This window comes from Apteryx mantelli, chromosome 3 (genome assembly GCF_036417845.1).
Source record: "Apteryx mantelli isolate bAptMan1 chromosome 3, bAptMan1.hap1, whole genome shotgun sequence".
Classification (NCBI taxonomy): domain Eukaryota; kingdom Metazoa; phylum Chordata; class Aves; order Apterygiformes; family Apterygidae; genus Apteryx; species Apteryx mantelli.
The window spans coordinates 70,122,265-70,147,749 of record NC_089980.1 but is presented as its reverse complement, the minus strand read 5'-3'; the positions used below and the strand labels follow the sequence as shown (position 1 = coordinate 70,147,749).

At 40.3% G+C, this 25,485-nt stretch overlaps 1 protein-coding gene across 7 annotated transcripts in view; it reads right to left on the bottom strand.

Annotated features, from left to right (window-relative positions):
• ARID1B (AT-rich interaction domain 1B) overlaps window positions 1–25,485 on the bottom strand; it is a 347,057-nt gene that overhangs the window by 5,535 nt on the left and 316,037 nt on the right. For 4 of the 7 annotated variants that reach the window (XM_067293600.1, XM_067293595.1, XM_013958989.2 and 1 more), the window contains 8 exons: window positions 24,060–24,269; window positions 20,357–20,561; window positions 10,969–11,107; window positions 9,145–9,317; window positions 7,306–7,456; window positions 6,214–6,330; window positions 4,564–4,660; window positions 800–1,589 (listed from right to left, as the gene is read on the bottom strand). In XM_067293600.1, the coding sequence (XP_067149701.1) occupies window positions 800–1,589; window positions 4,564–4,660; window positions 6,214–6,330; window positions 7,306–7,456; window positions 9,145–9,317; window positions 10,969–11,107; window positions 20,357–20,561; window positions 24,060–24,269 (1,882 nt within the window). The remainder of the gene's footprint in view (window positions 1–799; window positions 1,590–4,563; window positions 4,661–6,213; window positions 6,331–7,305; window positions 7,457–9,144; window positions 9,318–10,968; window positions 11,108–20,356; window positions 20,562–24,059; window positions 24,270–25,485) is intronic. The other 3 variants (XM_067293597.1, XM_067293599.1, XM_013958995.2) reach the window with 1 other exon arrangement.

Genomic DNA, 25,485 nt, shown 5'->3' with positions numbered 1-25,485 from the left:
ATATAAATGAAGTTGTTTCAGTTATGCAGTGTTCATAAACACTGCTTGTTCAAGACCGTGGTTTCATGGTTTCACTTAGCCCTGTGCAGTTTTTCTAGAAAAACTGCTGCTTTGCCTTAAATTTGGGGAGTATCTGAACAGGGCCATTCTTCCTGGCTTTGCAGAAGCTGAAATAAAGTTCTTACAAACTTCTGAGAAGTTAAGCAAAACAAACAGTCCATAAATAAAAGCAGAATATTCTGTCAGAAGTATGGAAGCTTGGAACTATGACACATGGTAACAGGAATTCAAGATAGGAAGATACTTGGGAAAGAATATGGGGAGAAACAAACATGACAGATAATACTGAATGAATAAATGGGCCATTCAAAGCAGGCAGAGACTGTAAGTATACAACAGAACAGTATTATCCTTTGTGAACTTCTATGGAACAAGAACATAGAAAACTTTGCTCAAATAAATGTTGTATTGCCAACTGAACAGACTTTCTGAAGGACCTTTCAACACATGAAATTTGAAAGTCTGAAACAAGCTTGATCTTTATGCAAATGTGCATTTTTGGAGACCTCAGGTCTCCATATAAAATATTGCTTTCATTTCATGTCAGATCTGCTGGGCTGAGTTTTACCCATCATCCTCACCGATGCAGACATTACTACATTTTTACTGAACACAATCACATTATAGTTACCAAAGTTAACTATTTGTCAAAATACTTTTCCAGCGTAAAAAGGAAATCAAAATTGAAGTCCTTTTCTCCCCGCCTATTTCTGTATTTGACTTTTGTTTTGACACTTACCAATATCTTTTGAGGTAATCTTTCGTCTTGGTTTTAAGACTGGTTGCGATGCTTCTACAGAGCCTGGGGGGAAGGTAATTTCGCGCCTAATTGGTGGTGGCTGGGGTGGAGGTCCTGTGACCTGTGACACTGGAACTGTGGGTATAACCTTCTGCATCTTCATGGAGGGTAGGAAAGGAGACTTGCTTGGAGACATACGGTTTTCCAGAGAGCGCTGGAAGGATGCTGGACTTGGAGCTCTAGAAATGTGGTTTGGCATAGAGGGTGGTGTCTGGTAGGATGACTGAGGAGGTCTAGTGATAGGCTGCATGGAGGCTGAGGATGACATATAAGAAGGCTGACGTTGGTTGACATGAGAAGGCCACTGACTTTCGTGGTTTATTCTCTGGTCAGGTACCATCATATCATCAGTGCGATTCATCCCTGGATACGGTGGGGCCTGTGCAGGGCCTCCTGGACCTTGCCTATTCTGGTAAGGATAAGGCATATCATTTCGTGTTGGCCACATGTTCTGCTGAGGACCTTCGCTGGAGGATGACGACTGCATGGGGCCACCAATCATCTGGGGAGGTATTCCATGCTGCTGCATTTGTCCTGGGCCCTGCATCCTCTCCCGGTTATATGGATATGGATACTGTCCCTGCATGGGCCTCCTGTCGGGCCCAGTGTAAGCATTGCTGTACTGGTTATACATTTCCTGCTGCTGGTTGCCATACTGCATGTTATACACATCCCCTTCGTGGCGTTTGGCTGGAGGCCCATACATGCCATCCATGTGTCGCTTATAGTTCTGAAAAGAATTTTTGGAAAGAAGATTTGTCACTTTCACTCCACATAAAATATAAATACACTGGCTGAAAGCTCATTTAAAAAGCTGAAGAGTCTTAGTTCTGAAGGGAGTGTGCTGATTCCAGAGTCAGGCTCGCACTGCTATGGTTAGGCTTGATCCAGTGCCTTCTTTTTAAGCCTCTGTTTTTCTGTGCTTATAACTTAATATTAAAAGGAAACTTATCCTTGGGCTAAATTTTCTTATGCTTGCTCTCATTTTCTCCCTTTCCCTTTCTGTTCCTATCTGTCAGAAAAAATTCTGTTTGTCACTTATGACATGCATGAAAAGGCAATGGTCCTCAGCAACTAAGATGTTTTCACTTCTTTTTTATGCTTAGTCCCCTAAAAAACAATTTAAAACCACTCAGTGACTTAATCTTTTTCAGGGACAAGCACTGAATAAACTCTTAACACACCAAGATATGCTGCAAGCATACATGTCTGAAACACTGGATGTTACAACAGAGCATAAGCTACACAAAATAAATTTACTAGTAGGAGAAAACATTCTGCTATGTTTGCTACTCTTTGTGTACTTGCCAGAAACATGGTCCTGCTTGGGCAACCATCCCTCTCCCCAAATTCCCCTAATCACATTTGATTTAATATGAGATTATTTTAAGAAATGGTCAAACCCAAATATTCTGCTCCCGTTTATACACACACTTGCACTGCTGATAATGAATTAAGCAATGCAACTAGCAGCTGCCACGTATGGTTTATTCCCTCTTTCTTTCTCACCCTCCCAAAAGGGGGAACGTTGCGTGAGGTGAGCTGTTTTACTCTGTGGGGAGGTGAGTTGTTTTTAAATCGTATAAGCTTGTATGTATTTGTGTTTAAGAAGGTAGGACAGAAAAGACATCTTGTGGTCTGAGGAGAAGGTGGTGAGATTCGCGATGGTCCTTAGTTCCTGTGGGAGTTTGTTCCACAGTTCAAACCACACTGAGTGCTCTGAAGCAAAAAACGTGCATTAAATGTGCAATTTTTGAATATACGATCTACGGTAAATTCAAAGTTATGGCTCCCCCAGAAACCTTAACTCAGTCACATTGCACAATGTATACTAATGTACTAAAGTTAACATCGGATAAAATCCTATATGTATTCAATATGGGTCAGTTAAAACAGCTCTGGGAATCATAAACTCATCTTCCAACTTTGGTGCACGTAAAACCACAACTACCGTGTTGCATGAAAGTAGGTTTTTTTTTTTTGTTTTTTTTTAAACTTGCTATAGACCTGTCTGGCTATCTGAGAAATGAAAACTATGCCTGTTTTCAGCACTACATAAGCTACTTGCTGTGGTAAATTCTGCACTTATGGCCAATTTATACATTAAGAGCTGACTTGGGAGTTGCCACACCTAAAAAGATGATGCCTGTTTCTGCCAGAGTGATTCAGAGTGCTTAAAATAGACACTTAGGAATGAAGCACGTGCCTTTTTTAAAGAGCAATTCAGTGTCCTTGTATATGTAGTGGCAATATGCCCAATGGTAACCAACGGGAAATGCTGAGCACAGTGATACATTTGAACTCCCTCCCCCTCCTGTGTAAAGCTTCGGCAGGTGACAGAGGACTGCACACTATACATTTCTCTCTACCTGCAAAGTGGAATTAGGAGACTTCATAGAGGACAGAAAGACACCAACATAGGTCATTTTTTCCCTAATAGCTCTTAGGGTATGAGCATTCACACAGGAATTGAAAAACCTGGGTCAAAGGGTCTCATAAGCCCCAGGGGTTCAGGCTCTGAGCACCTCCTTCCCAGATCATTCCCTAGCTGTCAGGCTGTAGGTAAAGCTTCATTGGGCCATTTTTCACATTCCTCTTGCACTACTATACAGTGAGATTTAGGGGACAGAAAGGAAGAATAAGCAAGAGGCAACCTTACTCTCTAATCAAGCAAAGAAGGGGAACCCTACAGGAATGGGAAGAAGGGCCAAGGCCAGGATTCTTGCCCTTCATTCTTCAATGCTTTTCTGCATCAATACATTTTGCATTCAAGAGCCATTGTACAAAGTACTGAGGACACGGTCAAATATATATATATTTTTTTTACAAATTCTAGCTGTCTCTTTGCATACATGAACACTTGGTTAATACATTCCCCACATACTGTACATTAGTATGGGATTCACAAACTGTTCTATATTACGTTTCTTTGTAATTACCCCACTAAATCACCTCAAACTGCTAGCTCAAAGAACAACAAAACATTTTTTTTGATTAGGCTATTTTAGAGGTAGTATGAACCAAACAGCTAGGCAAACAATTCTGAAACTAACTTTATATAGGTTACCTTGTACTAAAAATGCAAGATCTTCTCTTCTGATTTTACTGGATTTCCTAGTAAAACTGAATCCTAAACTGAAAAGTTCTATCTGAAATAGGCTGAAAGCTAGCTTACATTTGGATATTTATATTATAGATAGGGAAATGCTTTCTATTTGGGAAGCTAGCTTCGACATTAATTATTGCCTGACTAGCAATGTGCAGGATGAAACTGATCTTGCTGAAGTCAGTGGAGTTTTGCCACTGACTTACGAGATTGAATCGCATGTAGTAACAATACACCTTACAAAAATCCTTCTGATTAATATCATTTGTATTTTCAAAGATGTTATACATTTTTTTATGTAGAGAGGCTAAAGTCTCCAAATGTCTCCAATCCACTTTTAACACTGTTATCCCTCATATATTTGTAACATATTATTACTAGAGATAACATACAGATATGCTAACACCATCTGATTATATATTAAAGATGGATAATTCTTTGACATTATCTGGACTAGGTGCATGACCCACCGCAGCATTCTAAGTAATCAGGAGCGTTGACATATATTGTATAAACAAATTTCTGAATGTATAAAGAACTTTGGGGTGACATTCTATTAAATATATGTTATGAATATAGCTGTTTTCCCCTTTCCTACCTGCTGCTGTGGATACATTCCAGGTTGATGTCCTCCATACGGTGGTTGTCCTGAGGGAGGTCCTTGTCCTGGATACTGCTGCCCATATGGTTCATGCCTAAAATGAAGCATTCAAATCAACACTTAGAGCTGCTGGAATTTTCAAGTCACTTGAAAAACAAAATTGCTGTGAAGATCTTACGTCTTGAAGATATGCATCATGTGGAAACAAGATAAGGCACAGAGTGGTATGGTCCAGAGCCTAATGTAGTAAGCTCTGTCAGAGCTGGTAGTGGAAGGAAGGGGGTAAAGCAAATAGAAGAAAGGAGGAGCAATGAAGACGCAGCAGAGAGTTTTAGGGGTAGCAGTCAGGGATGGAAGCAGGGTACAGTCAGCAGAGAAGAAAGGCAGGCAGCTGCAATGAAGTTAGGAACCAGCCATAGCAGGAAAAGTATCTGATTTACAGCTCAAAGGTGACAAGTCATAATTCTTCTGTTTTAAGAGTAGGTCTCCAAGAAAGCTACTTTCTTGATCGCTGAAGAATATAATCAATAGTTAATTGCCCATTTAAAGTGAAATTGTCATTCTATTTGGACCATAATGACATAAATTGAGTACAAATATCATTAATATTACAATATGTAACACTTAAACACATCATCGCTGAGTAAATCATCGCTGTACTTCTGCTAAGGTTCATGTAATTTTTAATTAAAGCTACATAATGAAGCATACGTTTAAGAAGCAGAGTTGAAGTTGCTCTTGGAAACTTCCCTGTGGCCCTTTATGACCTCTGAGGGGCACTACAGTGCAATTGCAATATTTTTAGCACATCTTAATGAATTTTAGATAGTCAGTTGAAAGGAAACACTTGGAAAGTATTAAGACTGATAAATAACATTGTATTGCAGATCAGTATGTCAGCAATTCCTCTCTGTACTCTACCAGAGAGAACGTATCTACAGTTTGAGCATAATTATGTAAGTAGTATATCAAGGAGAGTCAGAGAAACAAACAGAGGACTGGGGAATCTGGAATGTTAAAAGAACTAATGAGACCTGATTTTTCCAAAGGTATCAAAAACTCACATTTTTCATTGAGCAGAGGAAAAACAATAGCTGTTCAGTATCTCCAATAGTTATGATGTGAATAGAGATAAATTATCTAATGCCAGTTAAAAGAATAATATAACTGATAAAAATTGTCTACAGTTGTCCAAGATGATACGTGCAATAAGATAAAACTGAACAAAGGTAAACATATGTTATATATAAGGGAATACTTTCTAAATTTTAAATTTCTTAGCCACAGAATAGCCACAATCCAAGTTGTAGAAGCTTCAGAATTTCCATCATTTAATGCTGCACTGGAGAACTGGGGCCTATAATGCATGGTTCAGTTCAGTGTTGGTGGAGAAATACACCAGCTAATTTGTATACTCCTTTTCTAACACCTACAATTCTATGGATGCACAAGGTCAACCGATTCTCCAAAGACATTCCCCCCCGCCCCCACCAAGAAACTAAACCAACAGTAAAAACCTAAATAAGAACAGACAAAACGGAAGTAACACACCAAGAGGCTGCATATGCTGTCTATGTGCTCTCACAAAAGCTGCTAGCACTCGTTATCTGGTTATTGCAGATATTAAACAGAGAAATCAATGTTCACCTTTGATGGCCAGGGTAATGATTAGGAGAGTACATGCTTGGGTCACTGTTTGAAGGCACCATGTTGCTTTGACCAGGTGGTCCCATACTGCCTTCAGGACCCAGCCCATGATCCGACCTAAAAAATGACAAAGGAAACCTCATTCTGTAAAAAGCACTTATTCTCCAAAATTGCCCAAAATAAAAAACCTTAAGGAAAAAGTCTCTTGACTTATCACTTTATACTGGAACCCTTAATCTCACCGACTCCCCAGCAATGTGACCTGTTCAACAACATGATTACAACTGTGTTACTCTATACATCTACTGCTTCAGACTGAAAACTGTTCCACTGTTACACTTATAAGACCCACACTGCACCATTTTGGCTACACTCAGGAAACTAACAGTGAAGCTTAAAAGTACAGAGCCTAATGAAAGTAACAGTGGGAATACAGCCATAATTGCAAAACCTACTGGAATACTTACTATAATCCAAACATTCCCAAATCTCTCTGCCTGCTATACCAATGCTCAGATAACACTGATTTTATGAATTTTTTTCCAAAGCCTTTCCCAGGATAAACAAAAGGGGACCAAATTTATTTTTGCTTACTTCAAAGATAAAGTATGAGGATCCTGATGGACACACTGAAAGACTGATGTCCCTACAGCTCAGACAACAGACTCCAGACTCTCCAAAGCCAATTCACTATCAGACCACAAACCAGACATGTTTAGGCTGTGAATTTTGGTTTTCATAAAAAGCCCAACAAACAACTGCTTAGCTGCAAACATGGCAAGAGGACTAACTCAAGTGCTACTTTAGGCCATCACAGCTCAGCACAGCAAACAGCCAAAGGCAGCTGTCAAACACAGCCACTTGCTGATCAGCTCCAGCTTGGGTGATTTCTAAGGTGTAATGATTCCCTCCTTATTAATTTCTGTGAACAGCTAGGCTCAGTCATTACCAGTGGCTTGACTCCCAGGGATTTAGTAAGCTGCTGTGGGAAATGTAGACTGCTACGTTCTCTGCAAGGTGCAATGGGAAAATGAGAAGGGGAGAGGATCATTTCCACTAATGGGCTTTGCTTTTTGCTGAAGATTGACTCACCTCCTGTCATAGCCACTTCCATAAGAGAACTGCTGTCGCTGGCTCATGCTCATGTTGGACATTGCTCCAGATGGACTCTGGTTATACATATCTTGTATTCCACTGTTGGGCATTTGTCCAGGGGTCATGAAAGCCTCATTGCTTCCAGGCACTGCAATAGTAAGGTAAAAGAAGAACTGCAAATTAAACATATTATTCTGGGTGTCTGAAGATATCTTACTGAGTTCTATTAAATGATGTATTTTAAAATAATGTCCAGATCCCTAACCCTGCCAAGTAGAATTAGCTGGTGTCTGACAAGCTCTCTGGAGTGTGATGAAAACACATGAAGCAGCACCACTACCAAGATGATGGTGAGAATATTAAGGAGCTGCAAGTGAAGAAAGTAATCTCATCCTAGGGAGCTGGGATCATCAGGCACCAAGGCAGCTTCTTCCCTATGGTCTTCACAGTTGAAGTTGAACCCCCTCTTGCTTTTTTTTCACCCCAAACAATGCTAAATACAAATGCAAGCACAAACCTTGCAAAACACAAGGAAAAAAAATCTCATGGTTTGGATTACAAAGCTGTCAGAATCAGGCTCTCCTCTTTCCCATAAAGCTCCCATACACACACATATACACACTCCACATGGGCTGTGAAGAGGATACTGTATCCTAATGTATGTTCTTGAGCAGAAGGGACATATTCTAAGGATCCAAGAAAAGGTGCATTGAGCACTGTATATGAAATGAATCTCCAGCCAAACAGAGGAAGCGACTGGATCCCTCAGTCACTCATAGGAAATGCTGAACAGAGAGACATTTCTGTTTTGACTTAACGTAAATATAAGATGTATGGCAAAGCAAAAAACCCACCTAATCTCATGTGGATTTGAAAACTAAAGTGAGTTTAAAGCAGAAGGGGCTTGTCCCATCCTCGAACTGTGTTGTACTAGTGTCCATAGTCCAGGGAAAATTTGGATTTAAATGAAAGGTTTAAAAAAAAAAAAAAAAAAGTCACATCAGTTTAACTCTCTTTCATCTATCTCCTCGCTTCATCACATATTTCATGATTTCTGGCCCTCTTCTCCTCATTCCTCCCTTTTGCTCCTTTTCAGTCCTCCTCTTAATTTCATCTCCTCCAGCTGCTGTTCTCTCTGCAGCCATTTTGAGCCCTGCTTGCGTTCTCTCCTTCCACTTTCTTATATATAAGGTATGCTAGAATGATTCATTTTAAGCACATTTTACAATATCCACAAACACATCTGTAGGTGAAGTGCCCAAAAGGACAGTCAGCTTTTGCATTAATTTTATTTTTGCTTTCTAAAAAAAAATTCATCTTCAAGTGTGTTTATCACCTTTTGTCAAGGGCTGTCAAAGCAAGAAAAAAAAAATAGCCTTCCTATTCCGAAGAATATGTAAACTGAGACAAAGAGGGTTAGGAGTCTTGCTCAGTTCTGCCCAGTGAATTTCCAGCTCAGCCTTATTACAACCAGTGATATTGCTTCATAGCTTTATATTTTAACCCTGAGAAGTGGCACCTGATTTGCAAAGTAGCTAGCCACATTCAAGAAGCATACTGAAGAAAATCTAACCCAATGAATTTATGGCAAGGTTGTTCCTGAAATGTTTCCCTGTAAGCAATTTTAGGATTCAGCTAAGTACACAATTTTCATCCAAGGGGAAAAAAAATGACCAGACAAGAATGAAACACAGCTGCACTCCACCTCCATTTTTGCTACAAGGATACCATCCTACCAACGGCAAAATTAGCCAGGTATGCAAAGATCCCTGGTAAATTCATTCTGATGACATGGATATCCTGATTGCACAAGTGAAAGTCCCACAAAGAAAATACCTTTTCTCATTCCACCAAATGGATCTTTATTCGGCTCATACGGCATCCTTCCCATCATATCTGGCATGTTTATTCCCTGCTGGTATGGTGCATTTGGCGTCATGGAGTTTCGCTTCGGGAACGCTGAATCGCTTACATCAGAAAAGGGATCATGCACGCTCACTGCGCTGTTTCTAGCAGATGAAGAAAATGAGGCATTAACATTGTGTGTTCATAAGAACTGTGAAAACAGACTGGACTATAATACATCTAGTCTGTGAAGCTATCTTTGGCCATGATCAGTGCAAGATACATCTGAGGAAGATACAAAAGCTTTTACAATGCACAGTCATTGAAAAAATTTATCTGTTTTTTTCCCAAGCTCATCTGGCTACTTACCTTAAGGATCAGTGTTTTTAATCCAATTCAGCTGCGCACTGCCCTACTAGTCACGTAAAAGTCCAAATCTTTTTGAAATTTCCCTAAGCTGTTTGCCTCACTATCCCAAGGCAGTGAGCTCTATTAATTGAGGTTAATTATATGCTTGTATCAAAATGGTATTTCTTTTTATCAGTTTCATATTTATTACCTTTCAAGTCTACCAAGCATCCCCTTGTTCTCCTACTAGAGGAAAGACTAAACAGCAACACTTGATTTACCTCCTAGTATCCTTCACTGTTATGGAAACGCAATAACCTTTCTGGCTGCAGCCAACTTCACTCTAGAGCCCTTACAAATTTGGCTCAGAAAATGGAGTTTCCCTAATAACTACCAGATTTATTATTAAAGCAAAAGAAAATTTTTACATAGTGGGAAGAAAATTCAGTCTGAGTTACAGGTGATTTAGAAAGGTGGTTGTTATCCTTTCTGCACTATTACAGATGAAGAAAATAAACCATAAGTATATTACGTTCTGAAAGTTTCTGTAAATTGTTTAGGATTCAGTGATGTTCTGACTGAAGTCAACAGGAACTTTTTTTTCTGGACTTTAGTGGGCTAAGGACCTTTAGCAAATGGTCAGAAGACTTCACTGCAGATTAGGCAGGTACATGTGATTTACAGGACATAGGACTGAAAGGCTTCTCCTGGTCCATCTAGCTGAATGCTCTATCTCACTTAACTACCTTATTATATACGCTTTTCATAATTTGATTAATTTACATAAAACCACAGAATTTTGCCCCACTGTATTTATTAGAGGAGTATTCTAGACCCTTACTTCTAATAGTTAGGAACAATCTTCTAATTTCCAGCTTGAATTTATTCACGGCCAGTTTATATCCATTTATTCTTGAACTAACACTGCCCTTCGTCTAATTAATAACTGTCCTCCATCATTAATGTTTGCCCCCAAATGTACTTACAGAGAACAATCAATATCCCCCATAGCCTTCATTATGCTAGGCTAGAAAATCTCTTTTATCTCCCTGTTCCCTGATCATTCCACTAACTTTTCCCTATACCCTTTCTGGTTTGAATTCCTCCCTCCTGAGCATGAATGACTAGACCTGTACACCAGAGGAGGACTGTCAGCAAGAAAAAAAGGTTGTGCTTCCAAGTTGGTGCTGCTGGCTTTCACCTTCCTCCCCACTCCTCACCTATTCCCATTCCCTTCGCACTGGTGCTTTTCTGATCCTTTTCTGCGATTTAGAAAGCTAATGCAGCTCCTACACCTTCTTCCTATTCCCTCCCTCCCCTCCAAAAAGGAATTGCTTTCTGCTGCTTTTAAGGCTCCAGTTGCTTCACCACAGAATTAGATGAGTGCCTGAGCAGTTGGGAAAGGGTGAGACTGGCTTAGTTGCGGAACTACAGCCTAATAAAAATGAAGCAAAGCACTTTTCATACCTGCCACCCTGCATAGGTGTCATTTGTCCATGAGGTGTTGATGCTGGTGTTGGGGGCTTCAAATCACCTGGCACTTCTGTCATGGAATTACTACCAGTAGACTGTGGAGTCTGTGGGCCTTGTAAGGAACCGGAATTAGCTGGGAGATTAAAGAAAAAGGAAATATTAAGAGGTAACAGCCAAGTTACTGTGGAAATCATAATCATCAAGGAGAGAAGCTGGTTCTCTCCCCCATGAGCCTGCTTATATCATGCATCTCAATACTTTATAAGTTCCCCTCAAATCCTCTGAGATCAGGATATGCTGTGCAGTAATAGCCATCATCTTTTCTAGAACTGTGAATTTGCCTGAAGCAACATGAACAGAAATCATCTAGATGAAGGATCATTTAAATCAGAGGTCAGAGATACAAAGTTAATTGTCTATAGTTTACAACAGAGTAAATGAAAGGTTGTTCTTTGGCGCAGCTTCTTTATATAATTACTATCACAACATACATGTTTATAAGGCAATTTCAGCCAGAAGCTTTTCCTTACAAATTTAAACTGATATATTAGTGTAAATTCATAATTTCAGCTACCACTAAAGAACAGACATTTCTGAGGTGAAACATAGCAAATGATTAGTGGTATACTGCAACCCTGTGCCATCTTTCAGACAGCGCGGCAAAAGACTATTCAGGAAATGGAAAAGGCAATCTTGGATAAGAAGAAAGCAATCACTGAAAGCAGAATTTGAACAGGAGGCTATGACTAATACTCCTAGTAAATTTGTAAAAACAGCAGTGGATAACTTCACAAAAGATAGTCAGGATCAATACAGAGCATGTGCAACAAGACTGTGTCAATTCTGCAAAGCATCTATTTCATCTCTAGAAACATTTTTGTTGAGATCTCAAAAAGTAATAGAGTTCCTGCACCCTTTCCCTTTTAACGGTGGTAAATAGCTATATTCTTGATACAACGATGAGTGTAGAAAAGTGTGAAATGTTCTATTCCAATGAGAGTGAGCAGTAGTATAGGGAATTAATATAGGGCATTAAATGAATATATCATTTAAGCTAATGATAAAATATATTCAGACCAGTCCTGCAAAGAGGAAACTGAAGTTACTATTTTCATAAGAATTCCTAGAGATAATTCATGGGAACTGATAACAGTGTATAAGCTTTGGATCTGGTTGGTCGTATCTGGCTACTTGGTGCTTGTAGCAGCAATTCTTCCTGAGGAGAACTTGTAGGATCAAATCTTTTGATGCAATTGTTGGGAAAAAAAAAAAAAAATTACCAACAGAAAAAAATTCACAAATTTAATAGACTCAGAAAGACACGGCTTTGGCTTGGGAGGGCTCTCTCTCTCTCTTTTTTTTTTTTTCCAAACGAACTGTTGTGTACGTATTTTCTAGTACCCGACTATCTACATTCAACAACCAATGAACAAAACTTTATAAATTACTGTTAGAGGGAAAACTCAAACAAGTGGTATGGGCTACTCTTCTGTATGTGAAAGAGACAGTAGTTCAAAATTGATTTCAAATGCTAGAAGATCATCTCAACAGGCAGAGCTTATTTTTAACTGAAGAATCCCTTTTAAATATGCTTCATTTATATCTGTAACTCATGTTCCGCTACTTGGAAATCTGTCTCAGTAGCAAGCGCATGTGTAAAATCCACATTCTTTAGTTCACATTGTTCTTGCCCTCAACTTTCTGAGGCATGTTCAGATTATGCTCACACAGTAACACAGTTCAAAGAAAGTTTAAGAAAAACTCCCTGATTCCATTAATGCAATAACATTTGCAGAAATTAATGCTATATTTGACTGAAGGCTTTAGCACTATAATAAAACAAATACATATGATAATAAAGTTGTCATGTTGACATAAGATGAGCCCTTTGTCTAAATGACCCGAGTCAGCCAGGGAGTCTTGCCCTTTTGAATGCTTCAAACACAGTTCTAGATTACTTCCGAAAAGCTTGAAAGCATTTCTGAGTTAAGTCACACATTGTCACACAGTGTGTTGTTATACTAGAATCACATAAGCATCTTAGTGTACCCAGATACTACTGCAAAATATGATATTGCCTCATCCTGTACCTTTCATATTTCTCTTATGATGGGCAAGTAAGAGCAAGCAAGTTCTTCCCTAGCCTACCTGAGCAGGAAGAACTTAATTCATATCTAAAGTGAAACTAAAGAAAACAAGTAAAATATTTTTTCAGTATTTATGGGCTACATGAATACAAGATATTTTTTATTACTAAGTAACAATGTGTTTTATAAAATGCTCCTCTATAAGAAAAGATTGTAAAAGAAAAAGAACTAAGAACCTACAAGTTAAATTCCTATCTGCTGGGTGATGGTTGAAAGGTTTTGGATCCCCTCCCCTGCTGAAACAGCTGAAAAATGGAAGGCAAATATTAGCACGAGAAGTGCAAAGTTTCTGGTACTGCTTTGTTAATATTCTTTGCTCTTGACCTCCATTGGCTCAGAGACACTTCTAAAGAACATAGCAAGTGCAAGTTGTTTCCACCTCGAGGTTTATTAGGTCATCAGCTACCAACAGGGCCCACGTGTGGATGTGTGCACGGTATGACCTACAAGCAGCCGCAAAGACAATTACTTCTATGTCATGCACTCACAGGCCACTGAATAGTTCATCTCTATTTTTAGAAATAGTGTCAATGTAAAGAGCACATTCCTTGAAAGTAATACAAGCGTGTACTCCAAATGGTTACTGTTGGTACAGCAGGCACCATTTTTTAGGCAGCTTAACTCTTTCTCTTGTAAGATGTGATTTTCAGTTACTTACACCTTTGCCAAGGTTCAGCCAGTCATGAGGAAGTTATCCAGATGGATCTTTCCCTCAGATTTTTTTTTTTTTTTAATACCAGCTGTAACTGGCCAGCTTTTTCTAAGAATATGGCTTAAAAAATATATGGACCTCTTCTGTTCTCCCCCAAAAGAGAAATATTTTTCTGTGCATTTTCCAAGCCAAATATGTATTTGGTCAGCTTTTCCAGTCATAGCACTTATGCTCCCTTTACTCTTTGAAGCAGAGACATGAAAATTGGTCGTAACGGCAGGGAAACATCTGTGACAGGAAAAGTACCTTTGCTGTTCTGCATTTATTCTGATCTAGTCCAGTCATAAACTTGTGAAAAATATCTCTTTGTGTGTACATATTGGTAGCTGGCTATACATTCACTGCTTAGTTGTCTGAAGATCTTGTTTGCACTTATTTCAGACTGGAGGTGAGCAGGACTTTCACTGTAATTCAACTCCTGGGTTGCTGTGGGCAGTCTTGAATGTGGAGCTGAACCTACAGCAAGGAAGCCACCCCGCACAAGCTCTCAAAGGTTACAACCGGAGGTTGGCAAATGACGGCAGGGAAACAGGGTCTCTGATAGTTGACAGAAAAGCAGAACAGAGCAAGACTGACAAGGGGATTGGGAACCTGGAAAGAAGATACGGATGTTGCTGAGATCAGACTAAGATCTGAGAAGTCTTAAGCTTTATGGATATGGACTAGACAACAGGGAACATCAGGAAAGCCCAGAAAATGTACATAATGAGATTTAAGGTCAGGGGAAAGAAACAGAAGCGGCTGGATAAAGAGCTGAGAACAAAGAGCTAGTAGAGGAAGTGGGACTGGCAGTTTAGTGTGAGAGACGGACTGACAGGCTGTGAAGGGGAAGGTGAGTGGATGTTTGCAGAAGGACAAAATCAGGGATACATAGGTGAAGAGACGGGACAACGAAACCCCAAAGAGGTAAAAATCTTGAAGAGGGGAGCCTGAGACTGAGGCTAAGTAAGGAGAATGGGGGTGGGGATAAAAAGGCACTGAGATAAGTAGGAAATGAAAAGACAAAAAATGAAACAGTGGGGCCTGTGCCTCCTACTGCATATACCTCAGCAATGGGTGCTACCACCTGCAGCTCGCCAGCCCTCAGCATGCAGCTGAGTGCTTTCATTAGGATACCTGGGCCAGTTCTGGGGATGACCAAGGCTGCATAGGGCAAGACGCTTGTCTGCAGAATCTCTGCTTCCTTTGCTGCAGATGTTGGAAGGCATATTGCAAATGCAGCAGATGACTGCAGAGAAGGGATGATTAAAGCAGCCCTGAACAGCATCCAGCTGCCATGATTAAGGCAGATGATGCTGAATTCTGCCCTAGAGAACTGAATTCTGCTCTTGCTCTTCTACCAAATGTCTGTGCAATACTGGGCATATAAGTGAAACTAAATTTTTCACAAGAGGTACTTATATGTGTGTTCCTTTTCTCAGAGGGTCTGTTTAGACATGCTGATTTGCAGTTGTGCAGAAGATGTAGGGCAACAGCTAAAATCATATGCATGACAAAACACAGAAAACACAACTGGCAGGCAGAATTAGCAGATACTCATGATGTAAATTTTTTGGTGACCCACTTCCTCATCTGTAGAATGGGAATCATATATTACTTTTCCCCTCAGATGGGTAGTGCAAAGATTGATTAATGCTTTTAAAGCCTTCAGATACATCTGCGATGAGAGCCAGAGAAAAACCAAGGAATAAATCAATAATTCTCTGCCTGAGTCTGGTTTGAAAAATGTGCCATATGTAACAGTCACGTATTAAACAGTGAGGATAACACAAAATACTGAATAGCTGCTCATTCACTGAGTGCTGTCTACTCTGTGCACTGAATGACACAGACATTTCATGGAAGAATTAGAATGTGACTGCATAATTAAAGAGTGTATCAAACTGTACATGCACAAGGAAACATAATTAAGGTTGCAAAGATTATATCTCACTTTTGGCATTTCCTAACTATTGAGCATTTGACTTTTCAACAATAACAATATACTTTGAACACAGGTTTTGTATATTATATGTGCACACATGTGCCTGCGTGCACACACATTAAATGCAAATTAGTTATGTTCCCTCAAACATACTTACAAATTTTACACACATTGCTATTAGCAATATTTTCCAACTAGAGAATATGAAAACAATCTTTTTTGTAAGAAAGTACCATTTTTTTTTCATGCTTCACCTTAAATTTTACTTTTGCTAAACTGTTCTCTGACATTCTATATCCATCCTTTCAGGATTTTTATATTATGATAAGTGTTTAAATTTGATTGCGGACATCCTGAAGCAGAAACTGTACCTTTTCAAGTGCTTCAAAAGCATCAGTACAAAACAATGAACTAAGAAGGAAGATGAAAAATAACGTCCTTTCTTTTAGCATAGATAATCTCTGCTTACACAACTCTACAGCTGACCTGTAGGTGTCCAGGAAAGTACTTGTGTGCACATATTTAATTCTTCATCTCACACACACGTCTAACACTTGCCTTTCAAGTGTCAAAACAGATTTATAATAAGAAAATGTTTTTAAGAATTGGCAGGAAAACCCATCCGAAATGAAAGAAAAGCAACATCCTCCTCTGTGCAGAAGGTGAGGTCCTACACACTCTCCCAGAGCTCCCTCAGCGGCATGCGTCATTCTCAGCAGCATGCAATCAGTCCCGCAACGGCTGTTCCCTTGCAAAGCCTGCGTGCCGGTGAGCACTGCTTTCAGGAAAGACCCTTTATCTACCAGAGCTGAAATACGCAGTTAAAGGGAAAGAAGAAGGGGGAAAAAAAAGTCTCCCTCTTGCCAGCAATTTTTTCCCTTCAGAAGGGGGGGAGGGGGGAAGAATGCAACCTCTTGAAACTCCATTAATAGGAGGCCTGACAGGCTCTCTAGGATATCCCTACCTCTTGCCAGAAGCTACAAATGTATACTCTAAAGTAAACAATGGAAAGGTTACTGAAGGTTAAGTACATTCACACACTTCGGAGCCAGCAGCCAGCCGCCACGCTGGGAAGATAAATTGACACAGGGCGAAGCCGGTGCCCCCATTCGGCCGGGCTGGGGGCGGCTGGGCCCCCCGGGCGCGGGGGCACCGCCGCTGGCCACCCCGACCCCGCGCCCATCCCTCTTCCGTGGGGATTCCCTGACTGGCCTCGTGACACGCGCCGCGACATCACCTGCCGGCTAAAAATAGCGCTTCAGGCAGCCACCCGCCAGGGAAGACGGAGGGGTTTGGTTACCGGCGCGCTCACTGAACGGCTGCGCTGCGTCGTGGCGTGTCGCGTCCCAGCCCCCTCCCCAAGTCTTGTGTCTCTGCTGCCAAGGAAACGCAGGGAACACGCTCTTGGCGCGCTCTCGCTTTCCAGCGTCTGCACACAATTTTCCAGGTTTGCTGTACTGACATCTCTGCTGACACCAGGACCCGCACCCGAGTGTTATTCAGGAGTACCCTCGGCTGTACCACTGTGGCCATCACATTCAGTCGGTACAGGACAAACCACTCAGTCCATAAATTTGAGTCATACAGACATAACCGCGTACTGCAGCGAAATCACATCCTTTCCCCAACTGTGTTCTTCTATAGAAATCTGCTCCCTATGGTTGTTACACTGTCTTTCCTAGTGCCCCCTCAGCGATTACACTCTAAAGATCATCTGCAAGACAGTCACGTATTTGCCCCTTGACTGTGGGACATCTGCAAGAACTGCCTTGCTCTGAACTGCGCTTCAGCTTGTTCTTCCCATGCCTAACACCTACGCGGCAGTTAGGTAGGAATTGAATTCTTCTCTGGACCAAGAAGGCTGCTAATCCCTGCATATTTTTACTAGCAATTAAAACATTCATTTTTAAAAGTTTTACGAGGATCAGCTGATTTTTAAACTCTCTCATGACCCTGATTTCATGGCATCAGCTGGATTAGAATTGGACAAAATACAACACTCCCCTCTCAGACAAGTCCCCCTGCCTTTTTATCAGAATTAGCTTAGGCACTAATACTGCAACTAGTTCTCTGCAAATGGATTTGGCTTCAAAGCGGCTCTGCCTACACTGAGCTAACTGCACAACAGAGGCCCTAATGTTTAAAGCAAGGACTTTCAAGGCTACTGTTTCTTGTTGTATTGGGCTCCTGTTCCATGTGCATGCCAAAGACTAACAGATTATCTAAAGTACATCCACAACTCTACTTTTGTGCAGTTAAAATGTTAATGTTGGTATATACCAAAGAAAAAGGCGCAAGGAAAAAAGCTGACTATTAAGAGAACAGGCTTGTACTCTCTGCAGCATCTATACCTCAGCGGGATTTCATGTACTAAAGCTGATACACACTGGGAAAGCTTTTCTCCCTACAGAAGTGCAGTCCATTCAGTGACACGAGTTCTTTTCTAGCCAACAAAACAAACCTTGAGATCTTTGCTTGCTTCCCCCTCTTCTAGTCTCTGTGTCCTGCTGTGTTTTTATTTTAGAAAAATAGTTTCAGTTCTCTTTATAGACAGTTTGTTTGAATGTTATGATAAATTTAGACTTGGACTTTGTCATTTTCATCTGTAGCATGATGATGCAAAAGGACCTTGTGAAAAGGGACATTTTCATTCCTTTGTTTCAAGTCTACGTATGTAAATACTGATTCCTTATCTCAAAATTCAGCCTATTTAATTTTGATTGTCCCTGAACAAAATTACTGAGAGCAGTGTTGGAGGGGGAGGGATAAAGGAGAAGAGAAAAAAGCAGAATACTGTTTCAATTTTAGTACTGTTGTTTAGCTTTTTTTAATTTTAATGAATTTCCTTTTCACCCTTCTTAACGAGTCTGCCAGCTTCAGCTCCCCTTACCAGCCGTCTCTGGAGGTGACAAGCAAATCCAAACATCTTTTTATCTTAACAGTGGTGCACCTTCTGGACACCCTGTGCTTGTTTTAGGCAGATAAACATTTGGATTATAGGCTTCACTTCTAGTACTAAGTGTTTTTTCCCAATTTTGTAAGCTTGCTTTGCAAAGTAACATAACTGTTTTCTATATTAAATAATCAGTGTTGGGGTACCTGATGACCCTAAGTGTTAACAAGGAAGAGGAATTATTTAAGGTATTACAGGAAGAGATGTAGCTAGGAAAATACATTTGAACTAAACATCCCCCTAAAATTCTTACAGAATACATTAGTCTGTAAAAGGAAAAGATTTAAGCCTTAGCGCCTGTATCTTTTACTCTACTGACAAAGCACTATCGTAAGAAATGATCTTGTAAAGGCAAGAAGTGTATTATGTGATTAAAAAGGTCTTTGCAGTTTCTGGTATCTATGAGAGGAATTCTCAAACTGAGGCCTCAGAGCCTGCAGACTGCCTGGAGAGCTTGCTAGATCCCTGCCTCTCCCCTTCCTGTTTTCAGCCAGTGAACTGCAGTAACAGAAATAAATTATTTTAAATACTTTTTACTTATATTAAATGCTGCCTTCTAATGCAGGAAACTGCTTTAACTATTCCAGGAATGATATTCTGCCAGCAGTAAGAGGAGGTGGTCGGCCTGATAGTAATTGTGAAGATAGGTATTAACAAAATTATCTTATTGGCCAGAAAAGCCTAATAACCAGCAAATCAAAGGGGAATTTTCCTCTTCCATAGGTAGCCCAGGAGTCAACATTATAGAAAAATATTTGTTACCCCTTTTTCTATGTACTTAAAATATTACTACTTAAAAATTTTCCTGCGTTGAATATCAATCATGACTATCAAATCTTGAGCTAAATTAATACAGAAAGAAAACAGTGTGGTTTCAAACACCACAGTGTACACGCAAAACAGTGACCAAAATCAAGCATTGCCCATGCCAGTTTTTCAGACAAGATGCTGACAGTGATGCTAACAGCTAATCTGATACACAGGATTAGCAACAACAGGCTAGAGAGCGTGCCTCTAAACCACCAAGTCTGGTTGTGAGGATATACCACACTCTCAGCTCTCTCCATCTGCCACATATTCAAAATGAACCGTATCAGAGCAACTGTCTGAGAGCCACTGATTAGTCCAGCCTCTACCATCCTTACTCATATTAAGTAGAAATTTTACCTCCCAATAGCCATGCTGAATATTCAGAGCAACAGTAATGCAACTGCAAGTAACACGATCTGATCTTTAATAAATGGACACTTTTTAATACTGGGTGCCTCACGTCTAACACACACTACAAGCATATCCTTGCATAATGCTATCTTTCCTACCTTGATAACTTTGAATCTGTCACGTTGAGAAGCAAATACTTAAGCATATGTTGATGCACACATCTTCATACGTTTGAGTGAGTATATATGTTTGTATGAGTGAGCAGTGACAAACCAGGTACGTAACTTCAGTGGCCCTTCAGAGTTAAATGTGACATGAGCCAGGAGCTAGCTCAGGTTTGCAGACAGGACGCCAACAATGTATTTATTCACCTAGTTTGTCCTGCATTAGCAAGAGATGCTTCTAAACACACTAAGTGCAATCTAAAGAGCATCTTCTGCATTTTAAAAAATGGTTGGGTAAGAGGCTGCAGTTTTTCTACTTACCAGGAGATGGCGGCTGAATCTTAGGTTGTTTCTTAGTATCTCCAGTGCTGAAGACTTCTGGAGGGGGTTCCTCCCCACGCTCAATCTTGCACTCGAAGGCGAACAGGTACTGAATGTATTGTTTTTTCAGGGAGCTGGCTGCACTGCTCGAAGTGCCAACGTTCAAGGTGGTTGCCAGCTCACGCCACTTCTTGTTTTTATTAACCTAGCACAATAAATGGCAGAATCATTGGCTTGCAGCAAAGTGGTTTGTTTAAAAGTCAGAAGACAAAAAAAGCACTTAATGTCTCGGTTTACTTTTTTTTATTTTCCTTTTTTAAGAAATGCTCATTACTCCCACATGCAGTAATGCATAGACAGCATTTACAGTTATAAAAACATTAAGAAACTTGCTGATAGCTACATAAAAAGCCTTGCTTGTTGAAGTCTTCTGCATGGTGCATCTTCTAAATGCCCTGCACTCTTCCAGGGCCCATGCTCTTCACTTAGCAATTCATCTCCAAGCAAACACACTCACTACTCACTCTCTCTGACACCCATTCGCATCCACCCCATTCTAATTAAAAAGCAGCTTCTAAAAACTTATTTAAAAAGCAATAACAGTATTATTCCGCAGTTGAAGTGTTTGAGCATTGATATGAAAAATAATTTTTCCTCCAAAATAGCCACCAGCTGTCAAACAGTTCAGCCTATAATTCCTGGTTCAAGTCCTGTCACTTTAGGGCGTCTTGCAGGGACAGATCAATGATCTTTTTGCAAGATGAGAGGCAAAGTGAAATGAGACCCCTTAATTAATTAAGGCAGACTTCAAATACACAGGGCTAGTCCAGCAATACTCTGTATTACAGTGCTAACTACATAACTCTGCTCCGAGTCTTGTTTGCAGTGGAAGGCAAAGAATATTGAAAGAAGCTGTTCATGAGTTCCTCAAACACTGATCTGTAGTAACAGCTTAGCTCATTTGTCATCCTGGCCGATACCACCGCCTTGTTCAGTTGTACCAGTAACAGCAGCCAGTATTTTTGCTGTAATGCCCAATGTTCACTCAAAACAGTTGTGCAGTGGCTACGTATGATCCAATGAGGGGAGGCAGTACTGAAATAAATGGGCGTTGAAGGTCTGAGCATCTTGGCCTCTGTTGGGAAAGAATCCTGATTCTTGCATGTCATGATGACTAGAACTTGCCCCAAGCCACGAGATTTTATGACCCAACTTAACTTGTATAACTACAAAGGTTATCATTACCCATACCTCTGCTAAAGCCTATGTTCCAGCAAAGGAAATATTTCTTACATTTCTATGTGTGATAACACTGTACCTGCTGCCAGTCAACAAAAATCTTTTGGGGATAGTGTTAATAGCAGGCAGATTGGCATGGCTCTGTGAAATGTTTTTATTTCTCTGGTACATCCTGCAAGAACCCAGGAGTTAAAGGAGAAGAGATTTCGTAAACTGCCCCTGCTGAGGCTTGAAATCCAGTTACACAGCCCTTTGTGCCTACTGACTTAGAGCTAAGTGGTGCATAATGAACACACTGCATAATGCAAACAGAAACATTCATGCCTAAATGCCCAGTATATTGGCATTTAAAAGAAGACTGCCAACAGCTGCTCTGCTCATGTTGGGACCCCATCATTTGCAAGTATTCAGACAGAGAATATGTACCACTGCTGCACAGCTACATTCCCTGTCACTCTCCGGGCAGCATCATGAGACATGGAGCGTAGCAGTTGCAGCAACAATTTTATAGGAGAACATCACTCAAATGCATTTAAATAAATCTCATCAGGCAAAGCCCTGCACCTCTCAGTAGCCCCAAACACACAAACACGGTGATCATTCATGTGGGCATAACAGCAGAACCAGGAGCCTTTATTTTCAGTGTCAATTCTTATCAGTACTGAAGCACACAAATCTGTAACTCAAGCTCCTTCAAAAAATGAGTCCGAGTGCACAGCATCTATTCTTTGGTAATACATAATGTCTGTCACTGCAAATTTTCCCTGAGCCTTCCAAAACAAAATAAATTCCCAGGTAATAAGCAAACATGAAGGACTCTTTAGCATATCTCATTTGAATCTCACCTTCCAGCTTAATTTCTAATGGTAACAGTCATATACTACAGCCCCAGTCACACCATATGAGGCAGAGAAGCTGCATGACACAATTTACCTATAATAAAGTTTCTGAGCTAAAAGTAATCAAATCTTTATGATGCTGGGGAGCATGAACTGATCACTGAAAATGTCACGATGCCATCTCTTACCCATATTTAGCATTTAACAACTGGCAAAGTGAACTGTGTTAGGGTTCTCTGCCTTCCTTTAATAACAGGAATAGCTAACGTCGCTGGATTTGAAGGGCCAATGATCTAATTCAGCAATCAAATCCTATGTTGTAAAGTGTGCTATTAAAAACGGCATAAAAAAAGTTTTAATTGATGTTGGGAGTGTCTTTCCTGAAATAACCAGATATATCACTAAAAGTGCTCTGAGGATTTAATTTGATTTGCCATACTTTGGTGTTCAAATTTTGTAGGTTAGTGTGAAGTTATATGTATTTTAATATTAAATATTATATATAGATATTTATCCATACATCTATGTTTAGGGCCTAATCCTGCAAAGTACTGAACATCCTCAACTGTTCTTAAATCCGTGGAAATGACAGGCCTCAGCACTTCACAGTAACTTTCAGTACTTAGCCCGACTGATCCCTTAGACATGAGGGAGAAACTCTATGCTTTGCAAGCATTAGGAAAGGAGAGATGACTGAATATCAAAGCTAAGACGGCTTCTACTGACCATTTCATAGCTGTTCTCCTGCTTTACCTTTTTACAGTGCTATACAGACAAGGAAATATTTGGTTCTGCTCTGTGGTGGTCAACCATACAGAGCCCTAAATAAGTTATTTTCCACACATCCCTTTGCAAAAATTTCTAGTTCCAGTTAACTGGTAATACAAACCAAAGCTTCTCCCATTTGTAACACAGCAAATACTCTTAGTAGAAGGAACAAGGCTACAAAAGTTGTATGCCCGTCTTCTAACACCGTTTTTTTTCTCAGCTCTTCCTGGTTTTATTTTCCTTTGTTTCAGTTAAGTGATTCACCTCTCCCTTGTTATCATAATGTTCATAAGGCAAAACAAAACACCCCATAAGCATTTTCCAAACACAGGGAAAACACAATCCACGTCTAAGGGACAAATATACAATATATGGACACTCAGAGATGAAAGGTTTGGGACGAAGGACAGTGTTTCAAGAATCTCTCTGCCATTTCTCAGGAGAGATGAACTGATTTGTCCTAGAGGCAGTACACCTATCTGAGAAGGATGGATTTCAAAACCTCCTTTTGCTCCCAGCTCTTTCTTTTCAGCCCTATTGTCTGTTTCTTACTCATGACTTGGATCCAGTGTCCTTTTCCTCTTCTCTTAGTAGTATTGCTGGATTCCCTGTAACAGATAACATTTTAATCTGTCCTTGGCAATGGTCATTTTTTGTTTCAAACCGTGCACTTTTAGGGCAGTTATACAGACCAAAATCCAGTCCAGAAAAACATTACAGCCTGATTATCATGAAATGCTATTTTCTTTGTTCTGTTGTCAGTGCTAAAAATGTAATGGTGTAACCAGCAGAAAATATTCCAGAAAGAATGTGTATCGTGTTTTTGAAATGTTCACTTTCAAGTGTTTTTTTCTCACCTGTGCTAAACCTCCAATCTCCTTGACACAGACATAGAGCCTGAACAGGTCCAGGGGCTTCTTGCCCACAGCCGGCAGACTGGCCACAGGCGTGCCCCTCTCCTCCATGAAAGTGAGATACCGGTCTACCCACATCTTGCGCTCTGGCTCGTTTCCTAGTTCATAGACTTTTGTGATCTTCTCTCCAGTTGTGGTAGAGGAACTTGATTTCTAAATAGCAAAAAGAAAAAAAAAAGTTGGGGGAAGGGTGGGAGGGGGAGGGAAAAGAAAGTAAGAAACTCACAACATTGAAAAAGAGAAGATGTCAAACAAACTAAAGCTATCACACAACAGTCAGGAATGAAGGCTACTAGTTCAGGCACAAACAGTACACTCTGTCCATATACTGAAAATTCAGCTTTGTAAATAAAGGGCCCAAACTCCCCATTTTCATATTTCTTTTACTGATCTGAACTTTGCATCCCAGAAGGCAAGTTTCTGATGTTGCCTCATGTCATTTTAGTAACAGGTAGCTCTCACATAGTGCTTCTCATCAGTAGTTTGGCAACATTAAAAACAAGTTTGTCCCACACAACTTTATAAAATCCTAAAAACAAACCAAATCAACTCCCTCCACCTTCCCGAAAAGAAAGATGTTAGAAAACCTAACTGTTCTACCAGAACAGAAATTGCACAGGAATAGCCTAAATCATAAACTACGGCAACCCGGCACTCTGGGTAGTAGTGCTCAATTTAGATAGTCATAAACGGTTATGCTTTTCTATTTCTTCCCACCACCACTGGCCAAAAGAAAGATGAATAAGAGGGCCTACAGTACAAGTAGATTGGTGGCAATACTCTGTATGAACTGCCAGTTAGCTGCATGGTCATGAGTTATTGCTCTCCTCTCTCGAAGGATGAAAGAGAATAGCCATTTCGTATACCCTGCTTTTGGAAACAGAATGCGTATTATGACCTGAGGAAAAACAGGGATGCACAGCTACCAGAGCTGAACCACCACCAGGAATCCCAAAAGAGATGGAAAGAGCAGAATTCTCCCTCGTGCTGCAGAAGGGCGGGAGTGAAACCATTCTGTTGCTACTGTTCTGGCTTTACAGCTAACAAAGGCTCAAATTATCTTTATGCCCTTTTCTTCTCAGTGTGGAGACAGCACAAAGTACTGAGGCTGCTACACAAGCTGGAACTTTTCACTTTATCTTTTCTGTGAGCTGGGCTCAGCCACACATGGATGGACTATGCGCTCTCTGAAGTGCCTCCAATCTAACAGCAGATGTGCTGCTTCTGTCTCAGGAAGACCCTCTTGCTGAAGGGGAAGTGAATTGCTCATTAGCGAAGACAGGATGGTTCAGAGTTAAACAAAAGATGGAAAGACTGATATAAAGCTTTGGGAAAGGAGCCATATACATGAAGGTCTGTAGGAGGAAAT